Genomic DNA, 26,751 nt, shown 5'->3' with positions numbered 1-26,751 from the left:
ACCTACAGTCCATGTAACACTGCCCCTAAAGCCTACTAAAACGCATATGCCAACTACATAAAATGGCAGTGGATAACGCATACATGGAAAAAAAAAAAAAAAACACAACAAGAGATGATATCTAAATTCCATAGTACAGTTTTTACATTGCCCTACTAAATATCAAAGTGTTCAACTTACTCTGTAATCGTAGGTAGCATCTGGGTTTTCATCACAGGCTATAACTTCTGGGGCCATCCAATAAGGTGTACCAATAAATGTATTTCTCCGACCCACTGTCCTGTCCAACTGTGCGCTGACACCAAAATCCACTGTAGGAGACAGGAGAACACATAGCAGGAGACCGGAGCACACATTGAGGTCCTGTAACATAGCTAGTCAGCTGATCCACAAGCTGTAAAGTGTTCTGAACCCTCATTAGGAACTCATCAGATGACATGTAATCAATATCATTTTGCACCACTGCATTACCCAAAGGGAAAAAAAATGGAGAATAACAGGATGTCCCTAATGGCTCATTTACTTTGCTATATCTATTGCACATTAATTACCGTGAAAAATATAGAAATCATTAGAAAGCATTGAAATAATGTTTTTACAATCCATATTCCCTCTATATAGTATATTTGGCAAGAGCTGGAAAAGTAATACAGCAGGTTAATAAGACTACAGAAATATGAACGGCATTCATTCTTCAACAAAGGCTTAAAATGACACGCAAGTGGGAAACGGGGGAAAGTACAGTGTCCGCCATCCAGCACACACAAGCTTTATATGTGGCTGTCCCATGGCTCTAAAGAACCGCTCTGGATAGTTTACACTTCGTTCATTCACTCCTCTAAATATATGACAAGGCACAGCGGGGCCATGTGTCTGTCTGTGGGCTAGCTCTATTTAGAATGACCACAAGTCCCAAGAATCTCTGTGGTATGCTATACAAATAGGAGTTCTTCTCATGTGGTCTCTCAATCATAAAAACAAAAACACGAAAATGGGGTCATTGCCCCAGACAGTGTTTAAGCCTATACTGCATATGGAAACTCCTCGCTCTAGTTGATGGATGTCCGATTTGAAGCGTTGGAATACTTAGGCAATGCTTTTCTATCAGGCCATAGTGAACTAGCCTATCATTTAGGAGCAGAATAAATCCAAAAGCTGCTTGAGGCATTGCTCTCAATTGAGTAATGACCAAATATGTTACTGAAAATAAATAAATAAAATTAGCATAGTACATCAAATACTTTAAAACATGCAAACTAGCATACATTTTTCATTACCCCCTTACCGACCTCCTCCGTACTATTACTGCGGAGGTCAGATCCCCTGCTTTGATGTGGGCTGCAGCACTGAGCCCGCATCAAAGCCGGGACATGTCAGCTGTTTTGAACAGCTGACCTGTGCCCGCAATAGCGACGGGTGGAATCGCAATTCACCCGCCGCTATTAACTAGTTAAATGCCGCTTGTCAAACACTGACAGCGGCATTTAACCGGCGCTTCCAGCATTGGGCCGCCAACCCCCGTCACATGTTCGTGGGTCAGCGATACGTCGGCATAGCAACAAGAGGTCTCCTTGAGACCTCTAAGGTGGCTGATGCCGGCTTGCTGTGAGCGCCACCCTGTGGTCGGCGCTCATAGCAAGCCTGTAATTCAGCTACATAGGAGCGATCGATCTGAGCATCGCTGCTATGTAGCAGAGCTGATCAGGCTATGCCAGCTTCCAGCCTCCCATGGAGGCTATTGAAGCATGGCAAAAGTAAAAAAAAAAGTGTAAAAAAATATGAAAAAAAAAAAAAAAAACAATAAAAAAAAATATAAAGTTTAAATCACCCCCGTTTCGCCCCATTCACATATTTGGTATCACCGCGTTCAGAATCGCCCGATCTATCAATAAAAAAAAAGCATTAACCTGATGGCTAAATAGCGTAGCGAGAAAAAAATTCGAAACACCAGAATTACGTTTTTTTGGTCGCCGCGACATTGCATTGAAATGCAATAACGGGCGATCAAAACAACTTATCTGAACCAAAATGACAATTAAAAACGTCAGCTCGGCACGCAAAAAATAAGACTCCACCTGACCCCCATATCACAAAAAATGGAGATGCTATGGGTATTGGAAAATTGCGCTTTTTTTTTTTTGTAAAGTTTGGAATTTTTTTTTCACCACTTAGATAAAATGTAATTTAGACATGTTTGGTGTCTATGAACTCGCCAAACAAAAAACCAGTGTGGGATTGCACTCTTTTTGCAATTTCACCGCACTTGGAATTTTTTTCCTGTTTTCTAGTACACGACATGCTAAAACCAATGAGGTCGTTCAAAAGTGCAACTTGTCTCACAAAAAACAAGCTCTCACATGGCCATATTGAAAGAAAAATAAAAAAAAGTTATGGCTCTGGCTTTGGGAAGGAGGGGAGCAAAAAACGAGAACGCAAAAACGGAAAAGGGAAAGGTCTTGAAGGGGTTAAAGGGAAACTGTTGTAAGACAAAAAAAAAAAGATGCTTTCCCAAAGGCATAGAGCTAATCTGCAGGTAAATCCCATTCAAGACATGTTCAACTGTCTGACCGGATGTTTGTAAGCAAGCTGCTTTATCTCCCTTCAGCCAGTCATCGGGGCGGAGGCAGCGACAGTGAGCAGTCAGTGCTTGTCACAAGGGAAGCTCTGCAGTCACACCCACCGACTCAGATTACAGCACACCGACTGCCAACGGTGCCGCCTACCTACCTGGAAGAGGGCGGCTGCAGACAGAAGAGGACTTTATTTTCTCTATGGAGCTATTGTTATATGTACGCTAAATATTTTCCTGGATTTGTCTTATTATGGCTCAAACATGTGTGCAGTGAATTCCTGATGTAGGTACCTACCCAGCTTCACCTCTGCATTCTCCGTCAGCAGTACGTTCTGGCCCTTGATATCCCTGTGAATCACGTGGTGAGCATGGAGATGAGCTAAGCCCTTAACAAAAAAAAAAAAAAAACACACATGAAATAAAACAGTGAGTTTATAGTGAACTTGATGAAAAGATGCAGCACGACTGGTTGGGATATTATAATACAAAATTTGGCTGAAATTAAGAGGGGAAAAAAAAAAGAAGAAGCAGACCCGACCTTTGTGTTTTACCCATGAAACATAATCCTAGCTTCTATAATAGGGTGCAGTTGGCAATCAATGTGATTAACAACAAGATGGAAACCACTTTAAGAACACAAAGATGAGACAAAGTAAAGTCAGCTTTACAGCTTATAGGCCAAGAGTTTAATGGTTTAATGACTGAAGTCACAGGGAACCTGCCACTAGGATTGTTGTTAATCACATTGCCACATTTCGCTTTTCCAGAGTCTTTGTGCTACCCCCCTATATTTCCGTTAGATGAAGGACCTGAGTGAGGGCTTGATTTTTTTGTGGATTGAGTGGAATCTTTTATTGGGAACATTTTATGTGTGATCACATTTATCCAGCGCTCTACGCTGAGCACTTACTTTGGGGCTTCCATCTAAATCTCTGAATGCCGTGATTCATACAAAACCCCCGATCCATTCATTATAATGAGGCAGCAGAGTTACTCTAGACTCTGTCCTTTTCAGAAGTGCACAAAACTGTGTGACCAATGGCACTTTCATGCATGCCTAAAAAGACCGGCACCGCCGGATCACAGGTAAGATGACATCCACTGTGCCTCCATCTACCTCATTATAGGGAATACTCTGCCAGAGGTTCCGTCTCAACCACGTATTTCAGAGATTTACACGGAAACCCCGATGCAGGACAAATGTGCGCAGAGATTACTGCGATCTTTGGGAGACAGAATGGGAAAAAAAAAAAAAAACAGCAGCTGAAGAATTGATTTTATTTATTTTTTATGCCGCTGCTCATGCGATTTTATAGAAAAAATAATTATTTTTGCATCACTTTATTCTGAGAGCTATAACTTTTTTATTTTTACGCTGATAACGCTGTATGGCGGCTTGTTTTTTTGCAGGACAAGATATCATTTTAAGCGGTACCATGTTTATTTACATCCATCTTTTTATTCATGTTTGACTGCAGCATTTAGGGGATTAAAGTGTCGGGAGTGGTGCGTGACACCCGGCAGCGATCGCCCTCACACAGCCCGTGTGCACGTACGATCGCCAGGCAGTAACAATACATCCCTGGTCAGGTAGGAACAGGGACGTATTATTCCAACATATGTCAGAAAGGGGTTAAAGGGGTGGTCCGGTTGAAACCAATAAGTCTGTGCGACTACAGACTTATGAATCCCCCCAACGCATGCACTGTGGGGATTTGCTGGTTTCAGACGAGGGATCAGAGCGTATGTATGAGTTATACATACACCCAGCCAGTGGCTGTGTCCTCCATACAAGTGTATGGAGAGCGAGGCTGCGCCCACTGGCAGGGGTATGTATAACTCATATATACCCTCCGGTTCCAGGTCTGAAAACGGCGAGTCCCCACACTCACAGTGCGCGTGCTGGGGTGATTCACAAGTCTGCAGTCACACATATCTGTTTTCACCAAACAACCACTTTAAAGAGTAACCGTCCTGGTAATTTTTATTTCATAAATCAATAGTGCTCATTAAAATAAGCAACTTAATATTTCTTGTCAGAGATATTTGCCTATTTCGCATCCTGGATTAATCTTTCACTTCCAATACATAAAATAAAAAATCTCGAGCGTGGGAATTTATCTGAATATTTTCTCACGCTAGAGTTCATATGAGTTTAAGCCAGCAGGGGGGCGCAGCACAGCAAGTCTACGATGCTACATTCCACTGAAATCCATTCATTCCCCAGATTTTACAGCCAGGGGCACAGCTGCATTAGCATTCTCCAGGTTGTAAAATGATTTAACCCCTTCAGATGGATTTACAGCGTGAGACGTGACTGAGCGGTGGAAAGGTATGGGATATTGTTGCTTTTTTCTTTTACAGAACGAGGGTCTTGACACCTCTCCATTATTAGCCAGGCTTAATGTCACCTTTATTTATATTTATTTATTTTTATATATATATACATACATATATATACAGGCTTGAGAAAGGCTCATTTAGAGCCGAAACGTCGCACAGACATGTAGGTCTGAATAAATCCTGCATATCACCAAAAGAATATGGAGTGCTGAAGTGTATGGACTAGAGACAACCAGTGGACGGCTGTCTGGGGGCTTTGCACCCTAAGATAAGTAGAGGATTTGTGCTGTTCCTTTTTTTTTTTCCTGAAATATATATATATACATACATACATACATACATACACACACACTGTATATAGGTTTTCAGCAATATTTGAGCCCATGGATCCATTATATGTCCATGAAAAAACGCAGTACGGATGCCATACGGATTACATATGGAGGATGACATGCATAAAATACGCAGCCACACCCTGCCTACGGATGATATACGGATCACTGTTTTGGGATTATTTCTGCGTATTACGCCTGTAAAAAATGGACCGTATTTCCCTATGCGGAGTGTGACCCCGGCCTTACTGAGATAGGAGAGGACTGTTCATGCTTTTAAAATCCTATTGAGGGAGCAGCTAGAGGCAAGCAGACATTTTGCTGCAAATTCTCCAGAAACAACAGTCACAGTTCTCCATATAATGTTATGCGCACCAACTGTCATCTTTCTCTGTAATGGGAAAGCCTGTATTTACTGAAGTATTTTACGTGTGAACCAAGATGTTTAAGACTGAAAGATCAGTCCACCTGGAGAATGAAGTGGCATTCTGTAATAAGAAAAATTATAAAGTTTCTTATTTTCATGTTTAATATTGATTAATGAAAGAAACAAATAAAAACAGTTACATTTTTAGGTGTTTGTTGTTGTTTTTTTACCCAAGGCATATGTCCTAAATAGAACATTATGTTATTTGTTTAGAGAGGTCAAAACATTCTCAACAACATAGAAGACTACTGAGCAAAATAAAAAAAACATACTACCGTATGTAAAAAAAACCTACCGGTAGATTAATGTGCGTAATATTTGCTATAGAAATTAATAAAAAAGGATGATTCCCAGCCAACAGCTAGTCTTTGCAAATGCTGCCATGTGTTTGTACGCAGCATACTAAAGATCATTTACCCTCAGGCTGTGTACTTTTACAAGTTTTACATGAATGTAATAAGTGTCCTTTATGCTGTTAAATGGATCGAGAATACTCCCCTTTAGAAGTAGCAGAGCTTTTAACCAGATGATTAATATTTCAGAGGTGGAAAAAAAAAAAAGTTGCAAGAACACATAAAAGAGAGCACTCCTTCCTCACCCTCAGGATTTCACGAGAGATATAAGCAATCCAATCTTCTTTCAAACTGTTCCCCTTCGTATTCTTCACCAGGTCAGTGATTGAGCCAGCGCCACAGAACTCCATTACGAGCTGAGAAACCAAAAAGCATTCGTTCAGTACAGTAGCAAAGCTATAAAACAGTGGAAGGTCCACCACTGGATCCAGAACAAGAGCCACAAGGTATTTTCAGAAAGGTCGCAGCACCTAGGACAATACAGTGGTCATATCACTGCTGTTATGATGATCATCTATGAGAGTGGTAATGTAAAAAAATTAAAAAAATTTCGCTATGGCTGCCAATCCAAATTTTGGAATACCAGTTTCTATTAAATAAGGTTTATTTTTCAATAAATGTGAAAAGATTAATACCTCTGGTGTTACGCTCCCGAAGTGCACCTAATTCAATAAAAGGTATGGGCCTTCATACAAGGATAGTATATGAAAAGTCAGTCTTAATGGATAAAGTTTTCCAGCAGGCTGATCTTACCAAAATCTGACCAACCAGAAAAGTACAGAAAACTGATAAATTGCTTTTTATTTCACTGATTGTCAAAATCATTACAACATTCAATACTTGTTCACGACCACTTTAGAAATGAAATCAGGGATGACTGATTTATATACAGTAAATGTTCTGGCAATTAAAGGGGTAGTCTGGGACCTTAATATCAATGGCCTATGCTTGAGATAGGTCATATGTGATCTGTGGGGGTACAATACCCTGCACCCCCACCGATCAGCTGTTCCCGGAATCAGTTGAATGCACAGAGCTGTGAACCTGCACAGTAGGGGGCAGGTGTGCAGTTCCCAGCTTTGGCCACTATTCCACTGGCAGAGCTGTGCAGGTCCACAACTCACCCCCACCGGTCAGATAGTGGTAACCTTTCTTAAAGATAGGCCATCGATATAAAGGTCTCAGACAATGAACAATAAAAGTTTCAGACCCCCCCCTTTGAACCACCCATGTAGACATTAGTGCGGCACCTACATTAGTGCGGCACCTATGTATCATGTGACTAGGAGCACAAAATTATCAGTGTACAAAGGAATTGGCACATGTAAACACAAGCCACATAGTAGTGTATAGTTCCGCAAGCTACAAGGCACAAGATTGTACACATTATAGCAGTAAGTAAAGACATTCTGAGGCAGATATTGGTCAGATCATAGAAATTGATTAAAATTCTGTACATATAAAAGTCCATCAATAAATGGTATTAATATTCAGCCTACCCATAGCTGATCATCGTGCCCAGGAGGGCTCTTCTTGATAAAAGCACCATAATAAGTGGCAATATTTCTGTGATGGGAATACTTCTTCAGCATATTGATTTCCAGTTTGATTTCTTCTTCTTCATCCTGTTTGAAAAAGAGAATGCATTAAATACAATCATGCCATCACAAAATAAAAATAAAAAGTCTATGGGTTGTTGGGGGGAAATTACGAATTTACTTTTTAACGTCAGTTCTGTTTGCGGCAGTTTCTCCAAATTTATCAAAGTCTTGTATGTATTTTGACAAATTTGGCACATCCTGCAGACTGTGAGCCCTCGCGGGCAGGGTCCCCCCTCCTCATGTACTCGTGTGCCTTGTTATCTGCTCATGTTTAATGTATTTGTCTATATTTGCCCCGTATTCACATGTAAAGCGCCATGGAATAAATGGCGCTATAAAAATGTATAATAATAATAATAATCTTACGATACAAGTGAGTCTTTAACGTAACCCCTTCGGAAGCCAGTTTGCAATTTACGATGAGACTTTAACAAATTACCATTCAGAAATCTGGCTTGCACTTTTTAAACAAAGTTTACACCCACAATTCTTTGCGCAAAAACACTCGGCGACAAAATGCAAGACTTGTTTTTATACAAGGAAAAAAATGCTGTCGAATCTCTGAAATACAGTGGGTACAGAAAGTATTCAGACCCCTTTAAACGTTTCACTGTGTTTCATTGCAGCCATTTGGTCAATTCAAAAATGTTGACTTTTTCACATTAATGTACACTCTGCACGTGTATGGCCCTGAAGGCTGTGATTGGAAAAGCTGGAGCAGCGCTGCAGCATCAGCCCTGTGGGTGTCCCAAGACGGCTGCCGACATCTGTGAGCGCTTCTCAAGGAACGAGAAGCACCAGGAAAGATGGGCGGAGGTAATTGCCGGTGGGCGTGGCCAAAAACTCCGGCCTGTATGAAGGGGAGAAGCCGGGGGCTAAATTTTAAAACTTGCTGTTGCGGCCTCGTGACCGCTATTAGTGCCATCCTTCAGCCACGCTCTTATAATGAAATGCAGCACTGCAGACCACCCATGAACCCGGGCTTTATGCCCTGTTAGAGGTGAAAACCTTCCATACCCAGGGGACCAGGACCCCCCAGTGCCTCGGCCCCCGCAGTGTACTCACGGTAGATGCAGTGGGCCGGTGCTCAATCCACCGTCGCCATAATTAGGGAGGGGGTGGAGAGCTTCTGCCGCCTTGCGTCATCCGCTATATCAGTGGTGATGCAGAGGGGGGCTGCACAGACGCCATACATAATATGTCCGGCTATGCATCTGGCTCCAGGAGAGGTAGATGGAGGGTTACTCCATGTGGTCGCCTGCTATGGAGGGGGGAGATCGGAACGCGAAGGAACCTTAGCCAGTAAGGTGAGCTCAGGGTTGGCATCCAACGTTGCAGGAAAGGATAAGGGAGGAACGCTCCACGTACTTGCCTGTTGATGATTCGGGGGAGATCGGAACCTAGAATGGATCCGTCGCCCCCATTCGCTCCGTTAAGGAAAAAAATAGAATAAAAAGTATAAATAAAAACGGTGGGGTCTGAAAGCAGACCCAAGTGCCTCCTACAGACACTAAGCAAGAACTGGTTCACTTAGAGCCAGCAGGAGGGTGTATACTGCAGGGGAGGAGCAATTCTTTATGTATTAACTTAGTGTCCTCCTAGTGGCAGCAGCATAACACCCATGGTCCTGTGTCCCCCTATGAGGCGTAGGAGAAATGTTGATTGTTTTTCACATTAATGTATACTCTGCACCCCATCTTGACTGAAAAAAAAACAGAAATGTAGACATTTTTGCAAATCTATTAAAGAAAAGCTGAAATACCACATGGTCATAAGTATTCAGACCCTTTGCTCAGACACTCCTATTAAAGTCACATGCTGTCCATTTCCTTGTGATCCTCCTTGAGATGGTTCTACTCCTTCATTGGAGTTCAGCTGTGTTTAATTAAACTGATAGCACTTGATTTGGAAAGGCACACACCTGTCTATATAAGACCTCACATCTCACAGTGTATGTCAGACCAAATGAGAATCATGAAGTCAAAGGTACTGGCCAAGGAGCTCAGAGACAATTGTGGCAAGGCACAGATCTGGCCAAGGTTACAAAAGAATTTCTGCAGTACTCAAGATTCCTAAAGGTACCGTTACACTTAACGATTTACCAACAATCACGACCAGCGATACGACCTGGCCATGATCGTTGGCAAGTCGTTGTGTGGTCGCTGGAGAGCTGTCACACAGACAGCTCTCCAGCGACCAACGATGCCGAAGTCCCCGCGTAACCAGGGTAAACATCGGGTTACTAAGCGCAGGTCCGTTCTTAGTAACCCGATGTTTACCCTGGTTACCATTGTAAAAGTAAAAAAAAAACACTACATACTTACATTTCTGTCGCGTCCCCCAGCGTCAGCTTCCCTGCATTGTGTAAGCGCTGGCCGGAAAGCAGAGCGGTGACGTCACCGCTGTGCTCTGCTTTACGGTCGGCCGGCGCTGACACTGGGGGACGCAGGGAAGCTGACGCTGAGGGACGTCACCTATGTGTCACGGTACCTTAACCCCTTTACCCCCAAGGGTGGTTTGCACGTTAATGACCAGGCCAATTTTTACAATTCTGACCACTGTCCCTTTATGAGGTTATAACTCTGGAACGCTTCAACGGATCCCAGTGATTCTGACACTGTTTTCTCGTGACATATTGTACTTCATGACAATGGTAAAAATTCTTTGATAGTACTTGCGTTTATTTGTGAAAAAAATGGAAATTTGGCGAAAATTATGAAAATTTTGCAATTTTCCAACTTTGAATTTTTATGCAATTAAATCACAGATATAGGTCCCACAAAATACTTAATAAGTAACATTTCCCACATGTTTACTTTACATCAGCACAATTTTGGAACCAAAATTTTTTTTTGTTAGGGAGTTATAAGGGTTAAAAGTTGACCAGCAATTTCTCATTTTTACAACACCATTTTATTTTAGGGACCACATCTCATTTGAAGTCATTTTGAGGGGTCTATATGATAGAAAATACCCAAGTGTGACACCATTTTAAAAACTGCACCCCTCATGGTGCTCAAAACCATATTCAAGAAGTTTATTAATCCTTCTGGTGCTTCACAGGAATTTTTGGAATGTTTAAATAAAAATGAACATTTAACTTTTTTTCACAAAAAATTTAATTCAGCTCCAATTTGTTTTATTTTACCAAGGGTAACAGGAGAAAATGGACCGCAAAAGTTGTTGTACAATTTGTCCTGAGTACACCGATACCCCATATGTGGGGGTAAACCACTGTTTGGGCGCATGACAGAGCTCGGAAGCGAAGGAGCGCCATTTGACTTTTCAATGCAAAATTGACTGGAATCGAGATGGGACACCATGTTGCGTTTGGAGAGCCCCTGATGTGCCTAAACATTGAAACCCCCCACAAGTGACACCATTTTGGAAAGTAGACCCCCTAAGGAACTTATCTAGAGGTGTGGTGAGCACTTTGACCCACCAAGTGCTTCACAGAAGTTTATAATGGAGAACCGTAAAAATAAAAAATCATATTTTTTCACAAAAATTATCTTTTCGCCCCCAATTTTTTATTTTCCCAAGGGTAAGAGAAGAAATTGGACCCCAAAAGTTGTTGTACAATTTGTCGTGAGTGCGCTGATACCCCATAAGTGGGGGGGAACCACTGTTTGGGCGCATGGGAGGGCTCGGAAGGGAAGGAGTGCCATTTGGAATGCAGACTTAGATGGAATAGTCTGCAGGCGTCACATTGCGTTTGCAGAGCCCCTAATGTACCTAAACAGTAGAAACCCCCCACAAGTGACCCCATATTGGAAACTAGACCCCCCAGGGAACTCATCTAGATGTGTTGGGAGAACTTTGAACCCCCAAGTGTTTCACTACAGTTTATAACGCAGAGCCGTGAAAATAAAAAATCTTTTTTTTCCCACAAAAATTATTTTTCAGCCCCTAGTTTGTTTTTTCCCAAGGGTAACAGGACAAATAGGACAACAACTTTTGGGGTTCAATTTCTCCTGAGTACGCTGATACCCCATATGTTGGGGCAAACCCCTGTTTGGGCACACGGGAGAGCTCGGAAGGGAAGGAGCACTGTTTTACTTTTTCAACGCAGAATTGGCTGGAATTGAGATCGGACGCCATGTCGCGTTTGGAGAGCCCCTGATGTGCCTAAACAGTGGAAACCCTCCAATTATAACTGAAGCCCTAATCCAAACACACCCCTAACCCCAATTCCAACGGTAACCCTAACCACACCCCTAACCCTGACACACCCCTAATCCCAACCCTATTCCCAACTGTAAATGTAATCTAAGCCCTAACCCTAACTTTAGCCCCAACCCTAACTGTAGCCCCAACCCTAACTGTAGCCCCAACCCTAGACCTAACCCTAGACCTAACCCTAGCCCTAACCCTAGCCCCAACCCTAACCCTAGCCCTAACCCTAGCCCTAACCCTAGCCCTAACCCTAGCCCTAGCCCTAACGGGAAAATGGATATAAATACATTTTTTTAATTTTTCCCTAACTAAGGGGGTGATGAAGGGGGGTTTGATTTACTTTTATAGCGGGTTTTTTAGCAGATTTTTATGATTGGCAGCCGTCACACACTGAAAGACGCTTTTTATTGCAAAAAATATTTTTTGCGTTACCACATTTTGAGAGCTATAATTTTTCCATATTTTGGTCCACAGAGTCATGTGAGGTCTTGTTTTTTGCGGGACGAGTTGACGATTTTATTGGTAACATTTTCAGGCACGTGACATTTTTTGATCGCTTTTTATTCCGATTTTTGTGAGGAAGAATGACCAAAAAACAGCTATTCATGAATTTCTTTTGGGGGAGGCGTTTATACCGTTCCGCGTTTGGTAAAATTGATAAAGTAGTTTTATTCTTCGGGTCAGTACGATTACAGCGACACCTCATTTATATCATTTTTTTATGTTTTGGTGCTTTTATACGATAAAAACTATTTTACGGAAAAAATAATTATTTTTGCATCGCTTTATTCTCAGGACTATAACTTTTTTATGTTTTTGCTGATGATGCTGTATGGCGGCTCGTTTTTTGCGGGACAAGATGACGCTTTCAGCGGTACCATGGTTATTTATATCTGTCCTTTTGATCGCGTGTTATTCCACTTTTTGTTCGGCGGTATGATAATAAAGCGTTGTTTTTTGCCTCTTTTTTTTTTTTTTTCTTACGGTGTTTACTGAAGGGGTTAACTAGTGGGCCAGTTTTATAGGTCGGGCCGTTACGGACGCGGCGATACTAAATATGTGTACTTTTATTGTTTTGTTTTTTTTATTTAGATAAAGAAATGTATTTATGGGAATAATATTTTTTTTTTTTTTTTTTTTACACATTTGAAAAAAATTTTTTTTACTTTTTTACTTTGTCCCAGGGGGGGACATCACAGATCGGTGATCTGACAGTTTGCACAGCACTCTGTCAGATCACCGATCTGATAGGAGTGCAGGCTGCTTCACAGTGCCTGCTCTGAGCAGGCTCTGTGAAGCCACCTCCCTCCCTGCAGGACCCGGATCCGCGGCCATCTTGGATCCGGGCCTGGAGCAGGGAGGGAGGTAAGACCCTCGCAGCAACGCGATCACATCAGCCCCCTCCCTGCGCGGTGCTTCCCTGCACCGCCGGCATATCGCGATCATCTTTGATCGCGGTGTGCCGGGGGTTAATGTGCCGGGGGCGGTCTTTGACCGCTCCTGGCACATAGTGCCGGATGTCAGCTGCGATAGGCAGCTGACACCCGGCCACGATCGGCGGCGCTCCCCCCGTGAGCGCTGCCGATCGCATATGACGTACTATTGCGTCCTTGGGAAGTAAAGCCCACCCCACATGGACGCAATAGTACGTCTAATGGCAGAAAGGGGTTAAGAGCACAGTGGCCTTAAATGGAAGAAGTTTGGAAATACCAGAAGTCTTCCCAGACCTGACCGTCCAGCCAAACTGAGCAATCGTGGGACAAAAGCCTTGGTAAGAGAGGTAAAGAAGAACCCCAAGATCACTTTGGCTGAGCTCCAGAGATGCAGTAGAGAGATGGGAGAAAGTTCCACAAAGTCAACTATCACTGCAGCCCTCCACCAGTCGGGCCTTTATGGAAGAGTGGCCCAAAAGAAGCCTCTCTTCAGTGCAAGACATATGAAAGCATGCATAGAGTTTGTTTAAAAAAAAAAAAAAACACACACATGAAGGACTCCCAGACTATGAGAAATAAGATTCCGTGGTCTCATAAGACGAAGAGAGAAATATTTGGTGATAATGGTGATAATTATAAGGGGTATGCATGGAGAAAGCCAGGTACTGCTCTTCACCTGCCCAATACAATCCCAACAGTGAAACATGGTGGTGGCAGCATCATGCTATGGGGGTGTTTTTCAGCTGCAGGGACAGGACGACTGGTTTCAATTGAAGGAAACATGAATGCAGCCAAGTACAGAGATATCCTGGATGAAAACCTCTTCCAGAGTGCTCTGGACCTCAGCCTTTGCCAAAGGTTCACCTTCAAACAAGACAATGACAATAAGCACACAGCTAAAATAATAAAGGAGTAGCTTCAGAATAACTCTGTGACCATTCTTGACTGACCCAGCCAGAGCCCTGGGGAGACATGAAAATGGCTGTCCACCAACGTTCACCATCCATCCTGACGGAACTGGAAAGGATCTGCAAGGAAGGATGGCAGAGGATCCCCAAATCCAGGTGTGGAAAAACTTGCATCATTCCCAAGAAGAGTCATGGCTCTACTAGCTCAAAAGGTGCTTCTACTCAATACTGAGCAAAGGGGCTGAATACTTATGACCATGTGATATTTCAGTTTTTCTTTTTTAATAAATTTGCAAAACTTTCGACATTCCTGTTTTTTTCAGTCAAGATGGGGTGCAGAGTGTACATTAATGAGAAAAAAAAATGAACTTTTTTGAATTTACCAAACTGCTGCAATAAAACAAAGAGTGAAAAACTAAAAGGGGTCTGAATACTTTCCGAACCCACTGTACTTTCAAAGGAAATCCTTGTGGAGATCCGGTTTCATTTAGGAGCCAGACAATTGACCTTGCAGTGGAACGCACAAGGCACCAGTAACCAGGAATATAGGCAACTTACCGTATATACTCGAGTATAAGCCGAGATTTTCAGCCAAAATTTTTGGCCTGAAAGTGCCCCTCTCGGCTTATACTCGAGTCAAGGTGGGTGGCAGGGTCGGCGGGTGAGGGGGAGAGGGCGCTGAGGCATACTTACCTGCTTCCAGCGATCCTGGCGCTCCCCGCCTGTCCCACGGTCTTCGGTGCTGCAGTTCTTCCACTGTTCAGCGGTCACGTGGGACCGCTCATTAGAGAAATGAATAAGCGGCTCCACCTCCCATAGGGGTGGAGCCGCCTATTCATTTCCCTAATCAGCGGTGCCGGTGACCGCTGATAGAGGAAGAGGCTGCGGCACCCGGAGACCAGCTGTACGGGGGAAGGAGCCGGACGCCGGGAGCAGGTAAGTATCGCATATTTACCTGTCCCCGTTCCAGCCGCCGGGCGCCACAACATCTTCCCGGCGTCTATCTGCACTAACTGTGCAGGTCAGAGGGCACAATGACGCATATAGTGTGCGCGCCGCCCTCTGCCTGATCAGTCAGAGCGGAGAGACGCCGGGACCGGACGCTGGGAGCTGCAAGCAAGAGAGGTGAGTATGGCATTTTTTTTTTCATAGCAGCAGCAGCAATGGCACAGATATATGTGGAGCATCTATGGGGGAAATATGAACGGTGCAGAGCACTATATGGGGCACAGCTATGGGGAGATATGAACAGTGCAGAGCACTATATGGCACAGCTATGGGGCAATATGAACAGTGCAGAGCACTATATGGCACAGCTATGGGGCAATATGAACAGTGCAGAGCACTATATGGCAGAGCTATGGGGCAACAATGAACGGTGCAGAGCACTATATGGCACAGCTATGGGGCAATATGAACTGTGCAGAGCACTATATGGCACAGCTATGGGGAAATATGAACGGTGCAGAGCACTATATGGCACAGCTATGGGGAAATATGAACAGTGCAGAGCACTATATGGCACAGCTATGGGGCAAGAATGAACGGTGCAGAGCACTATATGGCAGAGCTATGGGGCAAGAATGAACGGTGCAGAGCACTATATGGCACAGCTATGGGGAAATATGAACAGAGCAGTGCACTATATGGCACAGCTATGGGGCAATATGAACAGTGCAGAGCACTATATGGCAGAGCTATGGGGCAACAATGAACGGTGCAGAGCACTATATGGCACAGCTATGGGGCAATATGAACTGTGCAGAGCACTATATGGCACAGCTATGGGGAAATATGAACGGTGCAGAGCACTATATGGCACAGCTATGGGGAAATATGAACAGTGCAGAGCACTATATGGCACAGCTATGGGGCAAGAATGAACGGTGCAGAGCACTATATGGCAGAGCTATGGGGCAAGAATGAACGGTGCAGAGCACTATATGGCACAGCTATGGGGCAATATGAACTGTGCAGAGCACTATATGGCAGAGCTATGGGGCAACAATGAACGGTGCAGAGCACTATATGGCACAGCTATGGGGCAAGAATGAACGGTGCAGAGCACTATATGGCAGAGCTATGGGGCAAGAATGAACGGTGCAGAGCACTATATGGCACAGCTATGGGGCAATATGAACTGTGCAGAGCACTATATGGCAGAGCTATGGGGCAACAATGAACGGTGCAGAGCACTATATGGCAGAGCTATGGGGCAATATGAACTGTGCAGAGCACTATATGGCACAGCTATGGGGAAATATGAACGGTGCAGAGCACTATATGGCACAGCTATGGGGAAATATGAACGGTGCAGAGCACTATATGGCACAGCTATGGGGCAAGAATGAACGGTGCAGAGCACTATATGGCAGAGCTATGGGGCAACAATGAACGGTGCAGAGCACTATATGGCACAGCTATGGGGCAATATGAACTGTGCAGAGCACTAGATGGCACAGCTATGGGGAAATATGAACGGTGCAGAGCACTATATGGCACAGCTATGGGAAAATATGAACGGTGCAGAGCACTATATGGCACAGCTATGGGGAAATATGAACGGTGCAGAGCACTATATGGCACAGCTATGGGGAAATATGAACGGTGCAGAGCACTATATGGCACAGCTATGGGGAAATATGAACGGTGCAGAGCACTATATGGCACTGCTATGGGGCAAGAATGCTCTATTTTTATTTTTGAAATTCACCGGTAAATGCTGCATTTCCACCCTAGGCTTATATTCGAGTCAATAAGTTTTCCCAGTATTTTGTGGCAAAATTATGGGGGTCGGCTTATACTCGGGTCGGCTTATACTCGAGTATATATGGTAACTAGCTTTGCGATTAGTCACAAACCACCTCAAAAGGCCAAGATAAAAAAAATCCTACCAAAATTAAAGGGAGTCTGTCACATCCCGATATTGAAACTAATTAACCAATTATGTAGAGGACGTAGTTCCTATAAAATCAGATTAGCAGCATACTTTCACTGTTACAATAAGTTTGAAAACGCTTTATACAACATATGCAAATGAGGGGGGCTTTGGTACACCCTTGGCATGACCTCTCTCAATTTGCTTACTGAGCGGTTCCTAACAGCGCTCACTTGGCCGTAGTGAGCGCTGCCTGAGCCCTAACCAACTAGTGCTGCACATGCATGCAGACTACGTAGGAGTCACTAGCATGCACAAAGTAGGGAATGGGGGGGGCCCATTCATCATTTCCTCCTGTCATGGCACAGCCGCTTTTACACAGAGAAGTTTAGTGAGCGGCTTCAGAGGAGAGAAGAGATCAGTTTCGTGCTCCTCCTGTTATCAGTGCAGACATACTCTGATGTACTGAAGACAGGGGGAGAACATAACTGATCCCTCCTCCCCCTAGGAGCACATAACAGAACCCCTCATCCCCCTAGGCGCACATAACAGATCCCTCCTCCCCCTGGGAGCACATAACAGATCCCTCCTCCCCCCCGGGAGCACATAAAAGATCTCTCCTTCCCCTGGGAGCACATAACAGATCCCTCCTCCCTCCCCTGGGAGCACATAACAGATCCCTCCTCCCCCTGGGAGCACATAACAGATCCCTCCTCCCCCCCCCCTGGGAGCACATAACAGATCCCTCCTCCCCCTGGGAGCACATAACAGATCCCTCCTCCCCCCCCCCCCCCCCTGGGAGCACATAACAGATTCCTCCTCCCCCCCCCCCCCCCCCTGGGAGCACATAACAGATCTCTCCTCCCCCCCCCCCCCTGGGAGCACATAACAGATCTCTCCTCCCCCTTGGGAGCACATAACAGATCCCTCCTCCCCCTGGGAGCACATAACAGATCTCTCCTCCCCCACTGGGAGCACGTAACAGATCTCTCCACCAAAGCGGCTGCAAAACACAAGTAGTAAACTTTTTAATGAATTTAATGAATTATTCTGGTTTTCTGGTCTCAGAACTTTGTTTCATAAATCAGAAACTTGTCACCCACAGTGTTAGCACATTTAATGAAGAAATTTACAAGTATATTATTCAGATTAAAACAAGAGTCTGGCAGGGACATAAAGCCTGGTTACTTGGGTGACCTGATCCCACCTGATTGTAAGGGGAGACAGGAAGGCTGGAGTCACAGGAAGGATTACAAACACCATATGCTCATATTTTTCAAAGTCTAAATGCTCCTGAAATATGACACTTGTCAAATCCTCCCTTTATTGTTGCCTCCTCTCTGCACTTGGCAAGGTTTCAAAAGGTAATCTGGTGTTAGAGCTAAACGATATATTTCCCCACAGTTTAATAAAAAAACTAATTAAATAAATACAGTAAGCACTGAAAGATATTTATAGACTACCGTAATTATATTTTTACTACTATACATGTTATGGTGAAAAGTATGCAAACATCTGACCATTACACCCATATAGCTTATTGGACACCCTAATCTAAAGCCATGGATGTGAATAAAAAGCTGGGTCTTCTTTCACGGCAATATACATCCTCCACACTTTGCATAAGACTTTCCACAAGATCTGGGAGTGCATATGTGACAAGTCAATGCTCTGAAAATGCCACTTAAGTGTATCTCTATCAGGTCAAAAGTGACCACCTTATGCGCTTATTTTATTTACACTGCTTCCTTAATTATTCCGCTTTTATTTATTTTTTTTTACATCAACTATATGATAAATATAGGCCTTTTTTATTTAGCGTCAATTTTTATGCTCTTTCCCAAAGGTGAGGAGCTCACAGGATAATAATGAAGAGCAGCCTAAAGGGTATGTGCACACGATGCAGATTTAGTGCAGAATTGGTGCAGAACTGCACTATGATTTACAGTACAATGTAAATCAATGTGAAAAAAAAGGTGTGCACATGGTGCAGAAAAATCTGCGCAGAAACGCTGCAGATTTCAAAGAAGTGCATGTCACTTCTTTTGTGCGTTTCTGCACCCCTCCATTAAAAGAAATCTGCAGTGGTAAAATCTGCACAAAAAAACGCATAAAAAACAAAAAAAAACGCACTAAAAACGCACCTGCAGATTCTGCCAGGAGATGCAGATTTAGTGCAGAAAAATCTGCACCACATTTCCTACGTGTGCACATAGCCTAAAGACATGCCGCCAGAGAATCTTGCACGTTCGTTCTTGTAGTGTCCAAACTGTGGTTGGGCTTCATAGAAAACGGGATAGTATTGCAGTATATGGCATAAGCAAACAATTATAGGTTCAAGTCCCCTCAGGGGAATAATATAGATAGATAGATAGATAGATAGATAGATAGATAGATAGATAGATAGATAGATAGATAGATAGATAGATAGATAGATAGATAGATAGATAGATAGATAGATAGATAGATAGGAGAGAAAAACCAACCAACACTCCTAATGTGAACACGTGAAAGCTGCAACTGCAATATAGATAAAAAAAAAAAAGAACACCAGCAGCACATGTACATGAATCTAGGCCATGTGAAAACACAGACAAATATTCAATATGAATTCTACTTCTCAAAAATATTTTTTTCACAAATTAAAAAAAAAAAAAAAAAGGTTTTCTCTGTAGTATGGCCAATGTGAACATGCTCCTATACATTGCATGTATAACAGATTCAACTCCAGTCATTTCTTTCAGTTTTGAGACCTGCCAGGAAGATTGGCAGGTATCGTGCATCTATCCTATTCATATAAGGACACAGGCACGACATCTGTCACTAGTGTATTCATTCTGGCAGGTATCAGAAGATGTGAGCGGAACCTAGATAACCACCTGAATTGTAACATGTGATTTTCCCTGCAGTTTCCTTTCACTTTTCTCTGCTGACTTAATTTGCTAAATTGTGGCTTAAAATAAATAGCCATTGCATCATTCCATGGTAGCAGCACTATAAGCATTTTCTAGAAACTGACATGTAGCTTAGTATAAGTGCAGTAATGACCCGATGAAACTGATCTCATTGGAAATTTGTGTATAGCCTATATTCTGGCTATCTGTGATGTACATCAGGACTCCATGCATTGACCCCTTAGGTTTGCTTGTGTCGATGCACAGAAGCCAAACATAAGCAAAACTACAGTCCATCACACAGGACAGATTAATTTCAGGCTATCCCTTTCCCTCACCTATGGTAAGTTCTCTTTGGACTTGGTAAATATAGCTAGTGTCATGAGTTTACTGCGACAGAGAAGAGCCAGAAGACGGCAGCGTCGGATTTCTCCTACTTCTTCACCAATTAGACGCACTTCATCTTCACATATAAAAAAAAGGGACGTCTCAAAGAAGTTGGACACGACCATGAATACCATTGTTTTATTAAACATTAAAACGGTGTACATTTCTTGGAGCAGTGCAGGGGTTAATCTGCTCAGTTGAGAGTTCCTCAAAGCTGCACTGTTAGCCACTCAGCCACTCCCATCTCCTATATAACTCATTGCACTCATTGTCAGAGCTAGCTTATGCTGCATTGCTGGAGGTTGCTGGTGGTTGTTATTGGAGAAGGCATTTGGTGTATTATCTGTGACTGTTGCTAGGTTTTGAGTGCACCAATTCCCTTTCTTCTTCTTAGGTTTAACAACATCTTCCTCCATTCCCCAATGTTTACCTCTGTTGTTTATGAGTGTATATTTGTATGATTGGTAGATTCCTTTATCCCTGTTCATATTACCTTGTCAGTCTGGTTGGTGTATTACGGTACACTACTACTCCCCTCTTCCCTGGGTGGGGGAAGGGTACACACTGAGGGTAGATTCAGGAGCTAAGGCAATGTATGTGGCCCCAGCATCTTCTCCATCAGAAGTAATCCAGGGAACAGGGCGAGCTAGGGCGCGCCTAGCGTTAGGACAGGGAAGGAGCCCCTGATCCTGGAACATCCGACAAGAGGCGTGACAGCTAGGCATCCAGATAAGAGAGCAGACAGTCATTTTGCCATACACATGTATTTTCAGGCATGTCAATTTAATAGGGATACAGGCTGCTGTCAGACTCTTCCATCCAGATCAAACCCATATACAAGGAGTAAAGTTACTCCTAGTGGAGAGTGATATGCCAAGCCTGGTATGTCAGTGTGAGGAGATTTAAGCCTTGCAATGCTCCTCTGGGAAATTAAGTATGCAAACTTCCTCTTTAGAGAGGAAGAGAACTGGAACTGTAGTGCCACCTATTGGAAGTAGCAATCCTAAAAGTCAATATCGACCCTTTAACAAGCCTTGCCACATGACTTAGGATAAAAGCCAAACCAGAAGAGACAATTTGCACATTTAATTCCCCAAAGAAGCATTGCAAATCTTAAGTCTCTTCACAATGGCATGCAACGCTTGACATGTCACTCTCCAAAAAAGAAAAACGTTACCCCCTTGGATCCTGGTCAGACACCTCGCACTTCGGCTTCTTTCACACTTGCGTCGTTTGGAATCCGTCGCAATGCGTTGTTTTAGGGAAAAAATGGATCCTGCAAATGTGCCCGCAGGATGCGTTTTTTCCCATAGACATGTATTGCCGATGGATCGCGGCGTATGGCCATACGTCGCGTCCGTCGTGCACTGGATGCGTCATGTTTTGGCGGAATGTCGGCACGAAAAAACGTTCAATGTAACGCTTTTTTGTACGTCGCGTCCGCCATTTCTGACCGCGCATGTGCGGACGGAACTCCGCCCCCTCCTCGCCAGGACATAGAATGGGCAGCGGATGCGTTGAAAAACTGCATCCGCTGCCCACGTTGTGCTGAATATGCACAACGTATGTCGGGCCGACACATTGCGACGGTCCCGTATCGACGCAAGTGTGCAAGAAGCCTTTATCAAACCAGATCTCACAGTTTGCACTAATGAGGGGCAACACCCTGAAAAACCGTGTCTGTAAATGGAGTTTCTGGTTTGGCTTTTATCCCAAGTCATATGTAAGGTTCAATATCAACTTTTAGGATTGCTACTTCCAATCAGTGGCACTAGTGTTCTACTCCTCTTCCCGTCAGAAGGGGCAATTTGTATACTCTTCAACCAGACATGCCCAATCCTTCATTCTTCTGATAGGTAACCCACTGATAGGAGGCCTTTTTAGACTTAAATGGCTGAGGGAGACATATTGACAACAGTAGCTGCATTCATGGATCATAGTGGTGCACAAATGGCTAAAAAGCAGGCATCACTAATGCCTAATTTTAAAAAAGGCCAATTGTTAAATATAAAAAAAAAACAAAAAACATTTGTGAGATCCATAACAGACCTTGTGCCATATGGCACAGTAAATCCACGGTCACCTGGGAGCCCGTTTTAATCCTGCACTCCAGGAGCTGCTCAGGGAGCTGCCTCTTGGAGAATACACCCCGTCCCAGGTGTGAGCAGATTACTAGGAGGATTTGACCTACTGACTACATCAATGCTGTGCATTTAGATTATAGCAGTCTGGCTGAGGTCATGCTGGGATAAAAAGAAGCAGACACACAACAGAGCCTCAGTTAATGTCTTTCCTGGCTACAAGAGCCAGACCAAAATTATTTGCTGCTTCAGTGTAGGAGTTGGCAGGCTTCAGCCAACTACTGTTAATCATTTTTTTCTCTTCCTTCAATCCATACTGCAGCACTGTGTAACCTAAACAAGCCTGGGAGAGCAGGAATGACACAGAAATGCTTAAGTGGCAGAATTTCCTTCAGAGTGATAAAGCTACAGTATCTCCCACAGCAGCAGCATTAATCTCCAATGCTCGATAATGAAGTCAGTGGTCACAACTCAGAACTTGCTAACTGTAGTGGTAAGAGGGTTCTCCACCCTCAAAAAAACGTTGGTCACTAGAGCAAATTATCAGTTTTCACTGCCATTAAGATGTGCAGTGTTGTGGCGGAAATGTAACAAATGTGAGAAATGCAGTACGAGTAAGGCTACATGCCCACGACCACGAATAGTACCTTATTGGACGCAGCGCATTCGCTGTGTCCAAAGTGCAGCGTTCAAATTACCGCTCATTTGCTCAACATTCTATTGGTCAAAATACGCAGAAATTTACATACGGCTTGTAAGCATGTGAGCTCCACAATGACAAACACAGAGGACTTCAACAAACCCCATGCTGTCACAGTATGCTATATCGCTTTGGATGAGGATTCAGCGGCCTCTGCTGATGCGACAGGGCAGGGCTGTCGTCATTCTGACTGACAGCTAGCTCCCTCAATTAGGTAGCGAGGATCTGGCTGTCAATCAAAATTATGTCAGAAATCCCGCCCTGTCAACAGAGTGGACCGGAAAAGAAGCCTGTCTATAGATGGGAGATAAGCATAGCCTTCTGAATCCTCGGCAGGAGGAGTCTGATGGAGAAGAATGGCTGCGCCCACAACTAGCTGGTAAGTTGCAATTACCTGCCTATTAGTGCTTAGGCTTTTTTTTTTTCCTGGCCGTTTTTGCAGCCCCAATAGATCGGCCAGCAAAAATTCCACGGTGCGTCGTATGGCCGTGGAAAAAGATTGAGCCTGCCCGATCTTTTTCAGGGCGTACAGACACGGCCCCCATTGAAAATCAATGGGTGCCGCAAAAACAACGGAAGCGGTTTTTGCGGTGCACCGTCACTTCCGGTTTTGTGGAATGCAGTTTTTTTTTCCCAATACTTCTTCCATAGTATTGGAAAACTGCAAAAAACTTGTGGATCGACGTTTTTCAGTCAGTTATTGCGGCAGACTGCTTTTTTTGCAGCGATATGGCCTGCAAAAAAGGCCCGCAAAAAACACGGCAAGTCTAAAAGTAGCCTTAGATACATTTTTTGTAATGTCCCGGATACCCCCTTTAAATACAGTGGTCAGACCTAATCACAGGCGGCTATTGCTAACAATCTTAAAATATCAGATTATGGTGGGGAAAAAAAAATATTTATGGTAGTCAGGCACCAATTGTGCAAGTTCTCCCACTTTAAAAGATGAGAGAGGCCTGTAATTGACATCATAGGTAGACAAAAACTAAGAGTCAAAATGAGAAAACAATTTCCCCCCCTTGTGGTGTAAACCTTCGCTTAAAAATGGGTTTTCCAGTCACAAATGGTAATCCTTCCGATGCTGCATAACGTGGAAAGCATATGGTCCCTGAGAGTAGTGACAGCAGAGTCCGCAGATTTTCATGGGACTAGGCCCCCATCCTATGGGTAAAAGAGGAAGTATTGAGGGGGAAACACTCTACTTTTCTGCTTGCCACAGGAACTGTTGCCAGAGGTGTCTTGGAGCAGCCCATTCAAGCAGACCCAGCCGAATTGAGCAGTCATGTGAACGGTTGGACGTAGCTGCATTTGGCTCACAGCTATTTAACATGTGTTTAGGAATTTAACTTCTAGCAAAAGGGGCTGCAGCACCTAATTGTATTAATTAAAAGAACCATACGGGAAAGGTGACAGGATAATTTTCTGTGCAATGCTCAAGCTGAAGCTTTCCTACATATAATTATGAAGCATGAAATACATCAACTCAATCGATTACAATCTATTATTGATTACAAGAATCTACTATATAATTGTCTAAGGGTCACTTCCGTCTTTCTGTCTGTCCTTCTGTCTGTCACGGATATTCATTGGTCGCGGCCTCTGTCTGTCATGGAAATCCAAATCGCAGATTGGTCGCGGCAAAACAGCCACGACCAATCAGCGACGGCCACAGTCCGGAAGAAAATGGCCGCTCCTTACTCCCCACAGTCAGTGCCCGGCGCCCGCATACTCCCCTCCGTTCACCGCTCACACAGGGTTAATGCCGGCGGTAACGGACCGCGTTATGCCGCGGGTAACGTTACCGCTGCTATTAACCCTGTGTGTCCCCAACTTTTTACTATTGATGCTGCCTATGCGGCATCAATAGTAAAAAAATGTAATGTTAAAAATAAAAAAACAAAAAACCTGCTCTTCTCATCCTCCGTTGTCCGCCGAGCCACTCGCGCCGGCCGCCATCTTCCGTTCCTAGCGATGCATTGCAAAATTACCCAGAAGACTCAGCGGTCTCACGAGACCGCTAAGTCATCTGGGTAATTTCGCAATGCATCCTGGGAACGGACGATGGCGGCAGCCGTGCGCGTATCGCCGGAGCTTCGCTGAATCCCAGGGGTTAGTATATAACTATTTATTTATTTTAATAATTATTCTTTTTAACAGGGATATGGTGCCCACACTGCTGTATACTACGTGGGCTGTTAGATACCGCGTGGCTGCTATATACTACATAGGCAGTGTTATATACTATGTGGGCTGTGTGATATACTACGTGGCTGCTATATACTGCGTGGGCTGTGTTATATAGTACGTGGCTGTGTTATATACTACATAGGCAGTGTTATATACCGCGTGGCTGCTATATACTACATAGGCAGTGTTATATACTATGTGGGCTGTGTGATATACTACGTGGCTGCTATATACTGCGTGGGCTGTGTTATATAGTACATGGCTGTGTTATATACTACATGGGCAGTGTTATATACCGCGTGGCTGCTATATACTACATGGGCAGTGTTATATACTATGTGGGCAGTGTTATATACTACATAGGCAGTGTTATATACTATGTGGGCTGTGTGATATACTACATAGGCAGTGTTATATACTGCGTGGCTGCTATATACTGCGTGGGCAGTGTTATATACTACGTGGCTGCTATATACTACATAGGCAGTGTTATATACTGCATGGCTTCTATATACTGCGAGTACGTGGCTGTGTTATATACTGCGTGGCCACTGTTCTATATTATTAAAGCATCGGATATTCTACAATATGTATGTATATAGCAGCCACATAGTATATAGCACAGGCCACGTAACATAGTAACATAGTTAGTAAGGCCGAAAAAAGACATTTGTCCATCCAGTTCAGCCTATATTCCATCATAATAAATCCCCAGATCTACGTCCTTCTACAGAACCTAATAATTGTATGATACAATATTGTTCTGCTCCAGGAAGACATCCAGGCCTCTCTTGAACCCCTCGACTGAGTTCGCCATCACCACCTCCTCAGGCAAGCAATTCCAGATTCTCACTGCCCTAACAGTAAAGAATCCTCTTCTATGTTGGTGGAAAAACCTTCTCTCCTCCAGACGCAAAGAATGCCCCCTTGTGCCCGTCACCTTCCTTGGTATAAACAGATCCTCAGCGAGATATTTGTATTGTCCCCTTATATACTTATACATGGTTATTAGATCGCCCCTCAGTCGTCTTTTTTCTAGACTAAATAATCCTAATTTCGCTAATCTATCTGGGTATTGTAGTTCTCCCATCCCCTTTATTAATTTTGTTGCCCTCCTTTGTACTCTCTCTAGTTCCATTATATCCTTCCTGAGCACCGGTGCCCAAAACTGGACACAGTACTCCATGTGCGGTCTAACTAGGGATTTGTACAGAGGCAGTATAATGCTCTCATCATGTGTATCCAGACCTCTTTTAATGCACCCCATGATCGTGTTTGCCTTGGCAGCTGCTGCCTGGCACTGGCTGCTCCAGGTAAGTTTATCATTAACTAGGATCCCCAAGTCCTTCTCCCTGTCAGATTTACCCAGTGGTTTCCCGTTCAGTGTGTAATGGTGACATTGATTCCTTCTTCCCATGTGTATAACCTTACATTTATCATTGTTAAACCTCATCTGCCACCTTTCAGCCCAAGTTTCCA

General features: G+C 43.7%; 1 protein-coding gene across 11 annotated transcripts in view; it reads right to left on the bottom strand.

Annotated features, from left to right (window-relative positions):
* The window catches only part of MAP4K4 (mitogen-activated protein kinase kinase kinase kinase 4), a 192,700-nt gene that overhangs the window by 59,851 nt on the left and 106,098 nt on the right, over positions 1-26,751 (bottom strand). For all 11 annotated transcript variants that reach the window (XM_069757606.1, XM_069757608.1, XM_069757610.1 and 8 more), the window contains exons 4-7: positions 7,527-7,652; positions 6,273-6,383; positions 2,868-2,958; positions 181-311 (exon numbers count right to left, since the gene is read on the bottom strand). In XM_069757606.1, the coding sequence (XP_069613707.1) occupies positions 181-311; positions 2,868-2,958; positions 6,273-6,383; positions 7,527-7,652 (459 nt within the window). The remainder of the gene's footprint in view (positions 1-180; positions 312-2,867; positions 2,959-6,272; positions 6,384-7,526; positions 7,653-26,751) is intronic.

This window comes from Ranitomeya imitator, chromosome 3 (genome assembly GCF_032444005.1).
Source record: "Ranitomeya imitator isolate aRanImi1 chromosome 3, aRanImi1.pri, whole genome shotgun sequence".
NCBI classification, from domain to species: Eukaryota; Metazoa; Chordata; class Amphibia; order Anura; family Dendrobatidae; genus Ranitomeya; species Ranitomeya imitator.
This window is presented reverse-complemented; position numbering and strand designations above follow the sequence as displayed.